The sequence below is a fragment of the Cannabis sativa genome, chromosome 2 (genome assembly GCF_029168945.1).
Source record: "Cannabis sativa cultivar Pink pepper isolate KNU-18-1 chromosome 2, ASM2916894v1, whole genome shotgun sequence".
NCBI lineage: Eukaryota > Viridiplantae > Streptophyta > Magnoliopsida > Rosales > Cannabaceae > Cannabis > Cannabis sativa.
The window spans coordinates 25528660-25545298 of NC_083602.1; the positions used below are offsets into that span (position 1 = coordinate 25528660).

The 16639-nt window shown below is 25.7% G+C and overlaps 1 protein-coding gene and 1 non-coding gene across 4 annotated transcripts; one reads left to right on the forward strand and one right to left on the reverse strand.

Moving 5' to 3' along the window:
* The first annotated feature begins 1062 nt into the window (after window positions 1–1062).
* Window positions 1063–5510, forward strand: LOC133034892 (cysteine synthase). 3 transcript variants are annotated; one of them, XM_061110366.1, is made up of 11 exons: window positions 1063–1289; window positions 1857–1911; window positions 2036–2145; window positions 2453–2510; window positions 2587–2850; window positions 2929–3066; window positions 3180–3231; window positions 3735–3814; window positions 4644–4703; window positions 4795–4875; window positions 5159–5510. In XM_061110366.1, exons 2-11 carry the CDS (start codon window positions 1870–1872, stop codon window positions 5249–5251), a joined length of 978 nt encoding a protein of 325 aa, XP_060966349.1. In that variant the 5' UTR covers window positions 1063–1289; window positions 1857–1869; the 3' UTR covers window positions 5252–5510. The 3 variants fall into 3 exon arrangements, with proteins under 3 accessions (XP_060966349.1, XP_060966351.1, XP_060966352.1); XM_061110368.1 differs by having other exon boundaries at window positions 1101–1201; window positions 1855–1911; XM_061110369.1 differs by having other exon boundaries at window positions 1270–1460.
* An 805-nt stretch (window positions 5511–6315) lies between these two features.
* Window positions 6316–6476, reverse strand: LOC115721638 (U1 spliceosomal RNA). The gene has a single exon (XR_004012645.2). It is a non-coding gene; the product is annotated as a U1 spliceosomal RNA (small nuclear RNA).
* Window positions 6477–16639: the final 10163 nt, after the last annotated feature.

Consider the following 16639-nt stretch of genomic DNA (forward strand, 5'->3'; position numbering starts at 1 on the left):
TATGCAACTATTTGCACAAAACTTACTATGTATGACTACTATTTCTTAGTCCCCGTCAAATTAAATTCCTGCATAATATATAAACTATCATAAAACGATAATGCAACTATAAGGCAACCAAAACAAAAAATAAATAGACTTATACGTAACTGGTTGTACCTTAATTCAAATTTACTCTTCTTATTGTGTTTTTTAAAAAATATATTTATATTGGAAACCAGTAATCAATCAAAATACAACTGTATATAACGTAGATGTATTATTCATGAGGTTTTTTTTTTAATTTTTCACATCATACATTGTTTTGGATTTGGTGGGAGCTCCAAATCTGTTTGTTACAGATTTACGTTTCATGAATCTGGATTTCGATATTAAGGGGAGTTGTTTTGATCGAATAAAACAAAAAATAAATGTGTAATTTCAGTTTCTTCACAGTTTTCTGATTTTTTTTTTTTCGTCATTTTCTGTTTAGATCATTGCAGGTCTTCTTTTCCAGTTGATTTCGCCAAAATTAATAGTTGTATTTTCCTCGTTTTGGTTTCATTTTGGTTGTTTTGCGGTTTTGAAACGATCGAGGTATGTTCATCTTCATCATTCGCTCTGTACAGCTGAAGGCTTAGTGCATGTGGTATTTTTGTAAATATTTATATGTAGACTGTATAAATGTTTAATGGGCTGACCCATAGTATTTTTGTAATTTTTTTTCCTTTTTTTGTTTTTTTCCCTTATTATATTTAGTCATTTTATTAATTTTTTTTAAATAAAAAACATTTACTTACTTAACTTATAATTTTAGGTCAATTTTGCATCTCAACCTATTAAAAAAGTTGCATTAATGCAATGCAAATTAATCCCAAAAATGAGGAAAACGTTACTATTAAATGTAAAATCCCAATCTAAAAAAATTATAGTCTAATTAATGATAATTCAAAGTATGATACACATCACACATTAAAAAAAAACATTATGATTATAATTATTATTTTCCTAAACTAGCCGAATATCGTATTTGGCCCACAAAGATAGTAAAGTACATTAAAAATATATCTATTTATTTATAGAAAAAAAAAATAAAGCATTAAGAAAAAAGGGCGGAGAAAGTGAAATATGGAAAATTATATAAAAAGACAAACAGAAAAGTCATAGGATCAGACGCAACTCTAGCTCTGAAATTTGTCTAAATCTGGGTTTGTGAGCTAAGATAAGTATTGCTTGGTTGAAGTTCGATTATCACTCGCTATAATCTTAATTTCTTGCTAAGTTTCTGCATTTTCGGATTATCTGATAAGGTTTCTGATTTTGACGTTTATTTATTTACTTTATTTAATTATGAGTTTTTAAGATTTAATTTGCTCGGAGAGTATGTGACATGTATTCCCATTGAAAATTTGAAACTCTTTCGTTTTTTTTTTTTTCATTTGAACCAATACTAAATCAGGGATATTTCGGTTTCTGATCAGGTATTTAAGTGTAATTGGAAGATCCGTTTATAAATTCTTTACTTTCAGCTGGTGATAATATTGTGTAGTTGGTTTTTATTTTGAAGTTCTCTCACTCGATTTGCAGCTGAGATTATATAGGAAAGTGATTTAGTGATACAGAGAATATGGTTGTAATCGGTTTATTTGTTGTTAAAGATGAGAGAAGAGACCCATCACTCGATTATCTATGTTATTTAGTAATTAAAACTTGGGGGAGTTTGAAAATATGATCATTTTTTGTTTCCTCTTTCGAGGTTTGAGTAGCAATGAACAAACATTTGTTCTTTTGTTTTTCTTCCCGTTGACATTTTTATTATGGAATTTTAAGTATGTTTTTGTATGCTGATTCTCTGGGATTATTGGTTGGTTTCACAGTGATCAGATAAAAATGGTGGAGGAGAAGTCTAATATTGCAAAAGATGTCACTGAAGTAAGACGCTACCGAAATTTCATTACTAACTCTGCTCCATGTTGATGCTTAAATACAATAATAAGTTGATAATTGTCTAGCTCACAATGGAAAATATTTGTTTTTCTTTTTTTGAATTTTTTAGTTGATCGGTAATACACCATTGGTTTACCTCAACCATGTTACTGCTGGTTGTGTTGGTCGAGTTGCTGCGAAGTTGGAGATGATGGAGCCTTGTTCTAGTGTCAAGGACAGGTACTGTATCGAGTTTTATTTGGTCTTCCTAGATTTTTGTAGCGTGCTTTATGATCCTTCCAGCGTAATCTTGTTTGGGATGATTTGATTTACTGAGCAAGTTGGATTTTGATTTGAAGATACGAAATGATGAAATTCCTATTTAGTACTATTGTTTCACTCACTAATGTTTTCAGAAGTTAAAAGGTTACTAAAAATCAAAGGGACAACCAGGCCACAGATTGAACTAACAATGGAATTGAATATAACCTTAGAATTATGCACGGATTAAGTTAATTAAATTATTACTATTCTATCTCCATTGCAGGATAGGGTATAGTATGATTAAAGATGCAGAGGAGAAGGGTCTCATTACGCCCGGTGTGGTAAGTATCTACTTTGTCATTATAATTGTGCTCTATAAATTTTGACATGACAAGAGATTCCATTTATATGCTGCAGAGTGTTCTTGTTGAGCCAACAAGTGGCAATACTGGTATTGGATTGGCATTTATGGCTGCTGCGAAGGGCTATAAATTAATAATTACAATGCCTGCTTCCATGAGTCTTGAAAGAAGAACTATTCTCCGTGCTTTTGGAGCTGAGCTAGTTCTCACAGATCCAGCCAGGGGTATGAAAGGAGCTCTTTCAAAGGCAGAAGAGATAGTAAACAAGACACCAAATGCATACATGCTTCAGCAATTTGAGAACCCTGCCAACCCTAAGGTTTACTTATTGTTAATGTTCATTCATATATGACAAGCTGACTGCATAGCTTTTCTCACTGATTTTTTCTCTGTTTAGATTCACTACGAGACTACTGGACCAGAGATTTGGAAAGCCTCGGGTGGGAAAGTTGATGCTTTTGTTTCAGGGATTGGGACTGGAGGTACAATATCAGGGGCTGGAAAGTATCTCAAAGAGCAAAACCCTGATGTTAAGGTTGGTTTGTTTGCATTTAGAAAATACCAGTTATTCAAATTTAAGCTTTTTCTTGCTTTTCTGGTATTCTTTCATATCATGTCACTGATAAGCTTCTTGCTCCTTATGTTTAGCTAATTGGTGTAGAGCCTGTTGAAAGTGCTATTTTGTCCGGAGGAAAACCTGGTGAGCCATGATTCCAGTTAATTTATTTTACAAAACTCTTCTTTGTTTGTCATAGCTCTAGCAGATCGGGAATCAAATGTATTCAATATTTTGTTCTTTTATTGTGAATACATGGTGATCCCAAGTCTCTCTAGGGGAAGTAAAAAATACATCTATTATCCTGAAGGCAAAAGCAAATAGCAGGAAAAAATGGGATGTGTTATCTAAAATAACTTGTATTATTTCTTCTTTCAAAAAATCTGCTGTTAGGATCCCACATTGACTAAGTATGGGATTGGTTGGTGGTAATAACTACTTGGGCACTCTTCTCTCCTAGCGTAGCTTTTTGGAGTGTGTTCTACCCAAGTGGTTGTGTCATTCCCCTTCCGATTGTGGCAAACAACTTTATAATCCTTGCTGAATTCATTCGATTTCCAGCCCTGATTTTTTCATAATAGCTATAACTATTACTCTTATATTCGCTTTTGCCTAAATTATGAAATGAATATATGTGTATGTCAAAGGTCCGCATAAGATCCAAGGAATTGGAGCTGGATTCATCCCTGGAGTTCTGGAGGTCAATCTAATTGATGAAGTTGTTCAAGTATGTCTCAGTGCTTCTATTTGAATAAATTTATTTTGAAGTCATGGAATGCTATATTTTGTTAAGTTTGATTTTGGTACATAATGCCTTGGCAAAAATGTTACAAAATTAGTATTTGATTGTAAACCAGGCATCCAGTACACAGTTGAACAAAGATATGCATTTTCTCAAAATTTCATATGTTACTGCATTCTATTTTGACCTGGCCCCTTTCAAGATAGATAGATGTAGTTTTCAAATTAAAGTGATTACTTCTGTTTGGAGTAAATTACATTGAAATCATGCATTATCACATTTAAATAGGTTGAATCATACATTATGCAAAAAATGTGAAAAAGTAGTAGTTGATGATAAACCATCAAATTTACTATTGATCAATAGAAGAATATTCATTTTCCGTTACAAATTTTATCTGTCATAGTTTGGTTTTTCTACTTGGATCCCTTTCAAGTTGATATAATGTACTTTTTATAAGGAAGCAAGCAATTACTTGAACAAGTGCATGTGTTAAATACTGTAACGGGTTATGATATGAGTATCTTTAGTGTCCTCGTTGTCATTTTGTGCTGAACATGGCATTGCCACGTTGAATTTGATTTTGGTAGAGTTTGCATGCTGACCTTTAAAGTTCCCCACTGAACATCAAGTTTGACTAGTTTTTTTTCCCCCTAGATTTTAGGTCATTTCTTAAGCCTTTGTTATTCCTTTCATGTATCATTTTGACTATACTTTTGATGGATTTTTCGGCTCTTCTATGCATCTCTTTCAACTGCAAGCTAGTTTGTTATTTTGTAGATGAGACTGATTCTTCAATTTCTTTATACTGCAGGTATCAAGTGATGAAGCTATAGAAACTGCTAAGCTTCTTGCATTGAAAGAAGGCTTGTTGGTAAGTTTAGTGATCGGTTGGAGGAAATGACTATATATCTGTATATATAAAATGTAGTTTAATTTAGCTCTTTATTCTACTTGTACTGCAGGTAGGGATATCATCTGGTGCTGCTGCTGCTGCTGCCGTTAAGATAGCACAGAGGCCAGAAAATGCTGGAAAGCTCATTGTTGTAAGTTAATGTTGCCTTATATTTCCTATATATTCAGAGACAATTCATCTTAAAAACTTGGAATTTCATGTGATATCAGCCAAGCAAGCCCAACTAGTTTTTTCTTTTTCTTTGAGTAACTAAGAAAATAAAAAGAATGTTTGTTTTTGTATTACGTCTCATGTGGTGTGCAGTATATACATTCATGCATTTTTATTATGACCTTGGACTCCTGGTTTTTCTTCTGTTTCATATTTAATCACTTGTTATAAGCTCTTAACATTTCATTCTAACACATGAACAGGCTGTCTTTCCCAGCTTTGGGGAGCGTTATCTCTCCACTGTGCTGTTTGACGATGTTAAGAGGGAAGCCGAGAGTATGGTTTTCGAGCCCTGAGGAAGTGTTCTCTATATTCAATAGAAATCATGAATGTTCGTGCGCATGAGGCAAATAAGGGTTGCGAAATTGCGTTGGGGATTTGAGTTTGGGTGTTTTTACTTCTAGATAGTTCTTAATAAACACGCAATAAACAATCGGATGAGTTCTTTGATGTTGTAAAGCTTGGTATCAGCTGTTAGAGATGACAGCTGTGTACATGTGAACAGTCTTAATCGTTGCTATGAATATTAAAGAATGGTTGTTTCTCCTTGAAAAATAGTTTAAATGGTTTATTGGAAGACTAGTTAACTGGCTAATAATATTGAGCCAAACATTGCCAAACTAAATATTGGAAGACTTATATAAAAAAAAAATGAAAAATATTTGAAGACTAGTAATAACTGGCTAATGATATGACCCAAACATTGCATAACTGTCATGTGTGATGTTTGGGTGTATAAATATCATTGCTCTAGTTAATAATTCAGTACTAATTGACTAGACACACCGCTCTTCTGTTATTTATTTCAACTAAATAAAGATGTGGCAAACGAGAAAAAGCTGAAGACGGCAGCTAGTTTCTTTTTTTCCAAGAGGGATGACTTAAAACGTCTAATTTCAATAGTTATTTCGACAGAACATTTTCACAGATATATTGATTAAACAAACCATTTTCACAAAAAGTAGTATGTTCAAAACGATATTAGTTTTCCTTACAAAAACAGTTTAATAAAATTAATTATTTAATGTACATTTTCCCTTTTTACTCCCATCCCATACATGTTTTCATCAACTTTATGGATGAGTACAAACGGCCAGGTTAAATTTACTTAGGAGCCCAAACTATGTGATTGAATAAATAAATTCTCCTCTATCTTTTGGTATATGGGATTTTTTTTACTTGCATAAAGTTATAAAATAACGCCTCAGCAGGAGTTGAAAACAGCTCTTCTATCAATTTCCTAAACTTTTTTAGATCAACTTAAGCTGTACACAAGAATAAAATAACTTGCAATCAGCTACAATATACATCCAAGTACAACATAATTAGAGACGTGCAATAAAATTTGAAACTACATTAGAGAGGGGCCGCGCGAACGCAGGCCCCAACTACCACAAATTATGACGTTGGCTCTCCTACTTGAGGAGACCATAAGCTGGCACCCCTCCTAAGTGCAATGGAGGTCACCAACCTAGGCCATGAGCCTTCATGATCGCTCATTGACCCCGTCCAGGTAAGTATGTAGCTCTTCGTTCTTTCCTTTACTTATACTATCAACAGCTATTTTATGTTTTATTCGTATTCAATGTGGGACTTAAGGAAATAGCTTTGGTGTCAACTGCTAGGTGCCGTGAGTGAGATCCAACTCCACATGTACTCTACATTTGGTAATAATCCCAAAAAGAAAAAGGATAGGAAAAATCAAATTACTACTCCAACAGTATTTTGAAAAGGAAAAATCACTAGCATTTGGATGAGATCATCTCCTAATTGAGTGTTAAAAAAGTAGTGTATTGTTATATTTTAGCATACTTAAAAAAAAATACTACTCCAACAATATTTTAAAAAGTATGTCAAATTTGGCACATGTTGAAAATTGTGCTAAATTTGACACAAAATATTACATTGTGTCAAATTCTACTTTTTTTATTTAATATAGTGCCACTAATTATTATGACTTATTAACTTTTACATAACTTTATCATTTTTATTTACAATGTTACTATTATTTAAGCAATAAAAAAATAAAAAATAATGATGTTTGTATATTTTTAATATAATATTAATGATGATCAATATAATTATATTTTTTTATATCTTTACATTAGAGCACAATTATAAATTTATAAATAGTGGGCTAATTATAACACAAACTTAATTTTTGTGTCAAATTTAGCACAAATTTTACATTTTACATTGGAGATAATAGGAGGTGCTATATAGGTGGTGTATTTTTATTTTTTTTAGCATTTTTTAAGAAAAGATTTCTCCAATAGTGTACTGTAAGTTGTGACAAATTTGACACACTAAAAATTAAGTCAAATTTAGCATAAGATATAACATTGTATCAAATTTAACACACATAAATATTACTTTTTTAATTATGCTTTTGCTACTAATCATTTATAACATGCTTTAATACATATATTTTAATTACAATATTATCATTAATAATTTTTAAAATATGTAGTTTATTGTAATCATTAATGATATTTTACTTTTTAGACTAATATATGTTATGTTATTATGTATTGGAGTACAATTGTAAAGGTTGTGTGAAATATAATATTTTTTTTTTTTGTGCTAAATTTAACACAAAATTTGTATCTTGCATTGGAGATGATATAACTACCTAACATGACATCTACAAGGGAATTTAAATGAAACAAAAACCAATAATTATAATTTGAAACAATGTGAATAACCTTTGATATCTTTGAAAAATATACATATATATATATACTAGGTGGTAGAAAACGTGCCAAAGAACTTCCGTTAAAATGAATGGATTAATCATATTTCTTATTTTTATTAATTATATTTAAATAAAAACAGATAAAATATCTAATTAAATTAGCAGATTAGATGTAAAAAAAATTAAAATTCTAATCAAAATCACTAAAGATATGTACATATTTATAACAAAAATATTAAGATAGCATATTGTTATTGGTGTATTTTAATATCAGCTTCTAAAATTTTTAATTTAATAAATGATTTAAAAAAAATACCAATTAATATTAGGTACCAAATCAGTATAGTATTGAGCACTTAAGGTGTCACATAGCAATAATAATACAAAAAGTTATTTACTAAAAAAATAGTACAAAGATATTCAAAAAAAGTAAAATTAAAAAAAAAAAGATAAAAAATCTACAAACCAATTATTGAGTACCAAACCAATATATCATTAAGTACATCATTGTAAAAAAAATAAAATTTAAAAAAACAAAAAAAAAACATAAAAGATAAAAAAAAAATTAGCAAATGTTACAAAATTATTAAAAAAATACTAACTAATTAGTAATTATTTACAAAAAAATAATAGTGAATAATACAAAAATTATCCATAAAAAAGAAAAAAAAATACAAAAGACAAAAAAAAATTACAAATCAATTATTGAGTACCATACTGATATGACAATAAGTACGTTAAGGGCCCGTTTGGTACGTAGGACTGGATTGGATTAGACAGGTTAATTTGTCCAATCCAGTATTTGGACATGTTAGAAGTCTGGATAACTAATCCAGCTAATCTCATCTATCTGGGATTATTTATCCCATCCAGCAGGGTGGGATAAATAATCCCATGCAGGTAAGATTTTTTTTTTTATCATTTTTTTAATTTTAATTTTATTAATATATTTTAAATTTAATAAGAATTTAAATGAAAAAATTATCACACATTTATTTATACATTTTTTTAATCAAAAACTTATTCATTAAAATTAGTGAAATGTATAATTTTAAATTATTATACATAAGTTTTCTAAATTTTAAATATTATTAATTAAACAATAGTTACTTAAATTAATTCTAAGAAAAATAATATGACAATAAAATTATACATTATTTTTAATTACTAGAAAATTTATATAAATATTTTAAAAAATTAATATTTATATTAAATTAGTGTTTAAGATAAACACTTTTATATTATTCAAGTATTTTTATTTTATTATTTTAATTATTTATTAAATAAAAAATATGATAAAATATTTTCTTATATATTTATGATTTATACTTGATTATATAAGATATATTATTTTATTTTATAATTTTATAATTTAATTATTTTTATTTTTTGCTGTGAATTATTCATTTGTTATTTATCATTATATATTTTAATTTAATTTATTATTATTTATTTTAATTTTAATTTAAGTTTTTCTTTTTCTAAAAGGAAATAAATAAAATAGTCCAGTTTATTCTTGAACCAAACACAAGATTACTTTCAGCATAATCCAATCTTGTCCAGTCTAGTCTAATCCTTTTCAGTCCAATCCTGCATACCAAACGAGCTCTAAGAGTACTAATAGCAAGTACAAAAAACTATTTACCAAAAAAAATATAATTAAAACAAATTTAAAAATGTACGAAAAAATTGTATCACACTGATATAGTATTAAGTACATTATCGATATGGCATTAAGCTCATTAAAAGTACTAATAACAAGTACAAAAAATTATTTACCAAAAAAATAGAATTGAAAAATTAAATTTTAAAAAAAATAGAATTAAAAAATAAAATTAAAGAAAAATAGAATTAACAAAAAAAAGTAAAAAAAAACGAACTTAACAAAAAAAAAAAACTCGCAAAAGACAAGAACAACTTGTCAAATATCCACCTTTCTATGGATGTTATAGATATTACATGTATAAATTTTTCATTTGTTTTATTTATATTACTGGTGTTTAAAAAATTTTACAATCATCCAACATAGTCGGTCCTAGGTATAAGCGGGTTAGACTTGTGCTTAGGACTCACATTTTTTAAGACCTAAAAAATCAAAAGTCTTATTATGTTTTTATTTAAGTAAAATTAAGTATATTGTAAACAACAAATTTTACAGTTTAGTTAGTTGGAATGTATGGCACATTACGCAATGTTGTTGGTTCGAGTCTCGTGATAATTTTTTTTTCAATATTTTCTTTATATATTTTTGAAAGTGAGGATTCTAAAATTTAAATGGTCTTAAGTCTATATATTCTCAGGATCGGCTTTGTCTGCCCAAGCCAAATCGAATAAACCAACGAAAAATTTAGCCCGAATAACTTAATGAAAATTCAAACCGCCCAATGAATATGTTGAATGGGTTAAAGATTATTCTAAATCTCCTAATATAACCCAAATAAACCGATTTATGTATTTTTTTTTAAATATATATATAAAATATTACATAAAATATGTTTATTGGTTAAAAGTTTAGACTTTATGGTATTTAACTTGAAATTTAGACTTTATAATTAATAATTTTGATTGCATTTGAATATTAAAACTGAAATATAAAATTTACATTATATTAATTTTTTTTAAGGAATGTTTGATTAATACTTTAATATTTATTAAATAGATGTTACGTGCCAAGTCACGTATGTTAATTTTATTTTAGTTTTTAGTTTTTTTTTAATATCATAATTTTAAAATTAATAATATTCAATGTAGTGATAATCATTGAAATTTGAAAGCATAATAGTGATTTAAATAAAAATAAAATTACTATTATACTTTGTAATAGTAATTAAAAAAAATTATTATTCGTCCTAAATTTATCTTCAGAATTAATGAAAATGCTCATCTGGTTAAACTATCAAAACATTCAAATTTAATTTAAAATGATATTTAAAATTTAACTAATTCTAAATGTAGGATACTGACCCTTACGTGACAACATCTAATAATTTGTTATTTTTTTATTTAAAAAAAAGTCACCCAATAACTTCTCATAAACTTAAAATTATGTTATATAACCATATTTTATATAGAATAAATGTGATCGAGCCAAAAAAACAAATAGAAAAATTATTTAACAATGTATATATATATATAATATATAAATAGTAGTAAATTCTTATTTAGAATAAAATCTAACGAAATAACATAAATATATTTAGAAAACCTAATCGTAGATGTACAACAGCAAAAACTCAATCGTATTTTTTTTTTTTTGGATTTAATGAGATTTATTTTATTATATATAAATAAAAAGTGACTCATGAATTTCTCATAAACCATTTTATTTTTAATAATAAACTATTTTACTTTTAATAAAAAGTCACCATGAATTTCTCATAAACTAAGAATTCTGTTACATAAGCACACTTTATATAGAATAGATATTTTTCTTATATTAAAGTTCTTAAAATTAATTTAGATTATAATATTTTTAAACTTGAAATTAAATACTATATTTTTGTTTTTTTTTTAAAAAAAATCTCATTATTTAAATATTAAAAAACTAACAATAATAATTATAAAAAAAAAAGTGTATAACTCTCATTCTCTAAAAAAAAGTGTATAACCCGACCAAACATAGTAGTCTTTACTTCTGCAATGAGAATAAGAAAATACTATGTTTCATGACTTGCATATAAGAAAATAAATTTAAAATAAACTAAAAAAACTATAAGGCTCATCATGCGAACGTAAGCCCTTTCTGTAATAAATTATAACATAGCCTTTCTTATGGAGACCTTAGGTCACTCGCTTCTAAAGTGCAATGGAAGTCAACTACCTAGGTCATTAGCAGTGTTAGTCCTAAGCTCAAATTTGGGGGTTTTATATTTATACAAATATTTATCTAATCAATTAATATTAAATATAGTGGGTTGATGATGTATTTTAAAATAGAGTAAATTACGCATACGGACGGAATTTCAAAATTAATATCACAACTAACGATGTTTAATTAATTGTGAAATATATAGTTAGTTTCTTGAACAATTATATACGTAGGTTTGTACTTATTATTTTGCTTTTTTTTTTATTTCTTTTTCTCTTTCTTTGTATGTACTCACTACTTTATTTTTTATTTTATATTTCTTTCTTCTTTTTCCTAAACATCAATTCATCTCCTTCCTATTCTTTTTTTACCTGTTTTGAAAGTACATTTTTGATAATAACAATATGATTCTTTTCAAAATTATACTTTCTGGTTTTTTTTTTTTTAAAAAAAGTAGTTTTAAAATTATTTTCCAATTACATAGATAATTGTTTAGTCTTAAAAGTTCTATCATTATGATATATTTTTCAATGCAATCATTTTAATATGAGGGAAGCATATATTTTTTTTACTATTATTAGAAAAAATAATTTAAATTAAAAGTAATTTATAGTTTAACTAAAAAGCAAAATCAAAATTTAAGTTTAAACAAAATAAAATATATCAACTAATTTTATTGGTTATTAAAAATATATTTTATTATTTAATATTTAAAAGTTACTAAATTGTATACTACATAAATTTATATTGTGAAACAATATTGATCAATTTCTTATTATATTTTTCAAGTCACAACATTAATAATTATTTGTGCTAAAAAATTACACTATTACGATCTACTCTTAAAAATTAAAGATATATATTTTTTCCGACTAGTATTAAATAGGTAACATTTTAGTTACTAAATTGTATTCTCACAAATTTTTTTTGTAGAGCATTTTCGATTGTTTTTAAAAATAACTTATAAGAAAAGAACTATAGGTTTTTTACCGAATAAAATTTTCAGAATTAAAAGTAACCTTATAGCTTCTTAATAAAAAAAAGTAATAAGTAATAACTTAAATAAAATTCAAAATTAATGTGTCAACTGATTAATATTATTAAAAATTGTTTGTAATTTTTTTATAAAAGTTATTATATAGTATATATTCTATATAAACTTATTTTGAAAAGAAAGTTATACTTATTTTGCTAATATAAGCTACTTAGTAATTTTATGTATTTTATTATACTTTATTAGATTTAAATATATTTTAAAATAACGTAAACGTTACTATATAAAAATAAGCAAACAAAAAAGTAACATAAATGTATCTTCATGAACTATATATATAACTCAAATAAAATTATGATTTTAAAAGTTAGTAACAAATTTATATTTATATAATATATATATGGGTGCACTCTTAATGGGTATTACCCATGAATGGGTAAAATTAGAAAATTTTGAGTTTTTATACTTAATTTTTTTGTCTAATTAAAAAGATCTCTTATTTTTATATCATATGGGCTGAGATTGTTCCATCGGTAAAAAAATAAAAAAAAAGTTTTTTATCAAGAAAATAAGAAAAGAAAAACTTGAGTTTGAGTTAAATATTTTTGTATGAACATATTTTTGATATAGTGTAAAAAGAGATATTTTTTGATATTTTTTTTAATTAAGTAGTTAAATTAAGAATAGAAATTTAAATTTGTGATTTAATTATTCGTTATTAGATCAAAATTCGAAGGTTTGATATTTTTAAAATTAATATTTATAGTTAAATTTGTTTAGTAACCATTCATGGGTAATACCCATTAAGAAGTGTTCCATATATATATAAAGATAATAATATTTTACAAACAAATTAGTATTTTCGTGTCTTATTTTTTTTAATAACATGTTATAGTAATTTTTAAATATATATTTTTAGGGGATTTTTTTATTTTTACATTTTAAAGTAGTTTTTTTTCACATTTTTATGGAAATCCATATAGCAACCTGCATATCAACTAATGGAGCAATCTAAATCACAACTTAAATTTAAATAACAACTACCGAAACAACTGAAATCATAAAAATAAAAACAAAAAGTTAAAAAAATATTATATGAGATGATTCCCTTCTTTTTATTAACAACAATGAAAAAAATAAACTAAAAGGTTTATTAGGAAAAAAAAAACTAAAAAGTTATTTTTGATTTTGAATATATGTTTTACACATTTTAAAATGATGACATTCAAAAATAATATTGTAGTTAGAAAAAATGATAAAAGTTAAAAATTAAAAAAGGAAAAAATAAATAATTTGTTGTTAAAAAAACAAAAAGGGAAAAAAAAAGGTCAGCAAAAGTGACGCTGACAATGAATTAATAATGCAGTGCATTATTTCTTATTCGGTATTACTAACCTTATTTTTAATAATTAAAATTATTTTTGTTATTTTTATAAATAATTATCTAATCATGTATAAATATAAAAAATCCCCAAATATATATATACATGACTCAACCCCATTCCGACCCAAATTAAATGGGTTGTCATTTTTCCAAGGGAAATTTTTATATCTATACATAATAATTAAATCAATTACAATAATACCGTACAAATTTAAAATTATACAATTACAGCAACACGTTAACTATTATATACCTGTTAATTATATTTAGTGTTTGTTTGTTTCCTTAAACAAGCTATGATGATATTTTCTCACTTCTTAAAACTTCAAAAATAAATTCTGACAACATTACTTATTATTTGAGCTCAATGACACCTTCATGATCTACCTTTATAAAATATATATTTTGTCATTATTTCTAAAATCAAAATAAACCAATTAATTACCTATTATATCAATAAAATAGTACAATTACATTTATACAAGCAACTTTATTTTAATTAATTAATTGAAACTTAAATTTATATTTTAGCTAATTTTTGTATTATTTTCAAACTTAGAAACCAATAAATTACAATATATGATAACAGAGATACTTATATAATTCAGACAGTTATCATATATAATTTATTTAGCAAAAAAGCTATGTAGGATAGGTAGTCAATAATTTTTTATCAATTATAAAAACTTATTTTATGTTATATTATTTGAGATACATTTTTGATTATTTCTAAAATTTATTTTGAAAATCTTAATATGCCAAATGAGTTACATTTAGATCATATTATATATCTTATAATTATTTAAAGTATATTTTGGTAACTTTTTATAAACTAATGAACAAATTATCATGCTATCAAAAAATTACTAGTGTCTGTAGTAATTCAACATATCAAAAATACACTTTTCGTTATCTTTTTTTTTTAAAAAAAAAAAAATTAACTAATTAGTTACTTTTATATTTTTTTTTTATTTTTACTTCATATTGTATGAGATACTTTTTAGTTATTTTAAAATTGTAAATATCTTAATATACAAATTACTTATTAAGTTACATATTAGTAACTTTCAAGTTTATTTAGAAACTCTGTTTCAAAAAAAAAGTTAATTTAGAAACTAATAAATTGTAAACCATATTTAGCAAATAGTTCCATTTAATATAAAAAAATTTATAAATTATATGCTTTATATTAAATAATTATGTGCATAAAAATATATTAATTTATAAATTACTATGTAGTAACACATATTATCAAAATGCACATTTTGTTATCCATTTATTTATTATTATTATTTTAAAATAAACCAATTTCTTTATTTTTATCATATTATCTAGAATACTTTTAATTACTTTCAAAAATTACTCGTAAACATCTTCATATATGAATTGTTTGTTAAGTTACATACTTGTAACTTTCAAGTTTATTTTAAAAACTAATTATAAAAGTAAAATGTAAATTAAATAGAAAAGTAAACCCGTGAATAACCAAGTATTTTTTAGCAACCTTTGAATTTGGTTTATATATCAAATTTTGTTCAATTTAAAAAATTAGTTACTTTTTGGCTAACTAAATGAAAAAAATAAATAAACTACTTTTGAATGTAGTTATTTTAACATGTAAGAAATACATATATTTTTCATTTGTCATCATAATACAAAGCAACTAAATCAACTATTTAGTTTTTGGTGATACCTAAAATGAAACTTAGAAGCAACTACGAAGTTACTTTTCTACATACAACACAAAAATAATTCATTCTTTTTTTAATATGTATATTTTGATAAAAAAAAAATAGTTGCTTAATGATGACAATAAAAAATATTGTGATGTTGGGATTTTAGTGGGGGCCAATGATATTTTAACTAGTAAATTAATCCTATACACTAATTAGTTACTTGTTTATAAAATTTTTACTTTTATAATTATTTGTATACATTGTTGCAATTTAACTAATGAGTACATAACTTTTTGAAAAAATAAAAAAACGAATGAGTATATAATTAGTATGGTAAGTAATTAAGTAATTACTTTGATTCTAAAGAAGACAAAAAATATATGGTTCCACATCTCAAAATGATCATATTGAACATTAAATCGTAATTGTATAATTTTTGAAGCTAAACAAATAGTGGTGTGATTATAATTTTTTCTTAAGTTGCAGAAAAAAAATATTTATTTTATTGTTTCTATGTATAATTACCTAATTTTTAATTTTACAAGTCTTCCTTAAAAAGAAAAAAAAATAAAGAAGAAGTTGTGAGCTTAGCTATAAAATGTGAACAGTACCAATAGTTTTAAAACGGTATAAAAGAACGTTAAATTTGTTATTGAGATAGATTAAGTTATAGTTAATAATAAAAGACAAAAAGCGTGTCTACATGTAAATATCTCTTTTTCCAAACCAATTAACTTTCGGCCCATAATTATACAAGTTGGTCGGCCCATTTTCGGGTTGGGTTGGCCGGGTTGGTCGGCCCAACCCTACCCATGATCAGCCCTAAGTCACACTGAGCATAAGTAACAAATGTACCAGAAATAAACCTTTCAAAAATAATTCAGTTTCCTAGGGTTCCAACTACGGAGCACAGCGAGCAAATTGGGTGGTCTGCGCAGTTTTTTATTTGGCGGGTTTTTAAAAGTGCAACCCATAACCCCATTTAAGCAGCGGTTTTGGGTGGATTATTGGGAGGATTGGATTAAATGAAATTAATGATTAAGAAAGAAAAAAGTTGTAAATTTTATAATCTATTAGTTTGTTAAATCTGTAAAAAAAAAAAAATATGTGGTTCATTCACAACAAAA

What these genes read in the sequence shown, in the direction of transcription:
- LOC133034892 (XM_061110366.1), top strand. Translation starts at nt 1,870, where the DNA reads ATGGTGGAGGAGAAGTCTAATATTGCAAAAGATGTCACTGAA. An exon ending in TTGCAAAAGATGTCACTGAA is followed by an intron (nt 1,912 to 2,035) that starts GTAAGACGCTAC and finishes TGAATTTTTTAG; the next exon opens with TTGATCGGTAATACACCATT. An exon ending in ATGCTGGAAAGCTCATTGTT is followed by an intron (nt 4,876 to 5,158) that starts GTAAGTTAATGT and finishes ACACATGAACAG; the next exon opens with GCTGTCTTTCCCAGCTTTGG.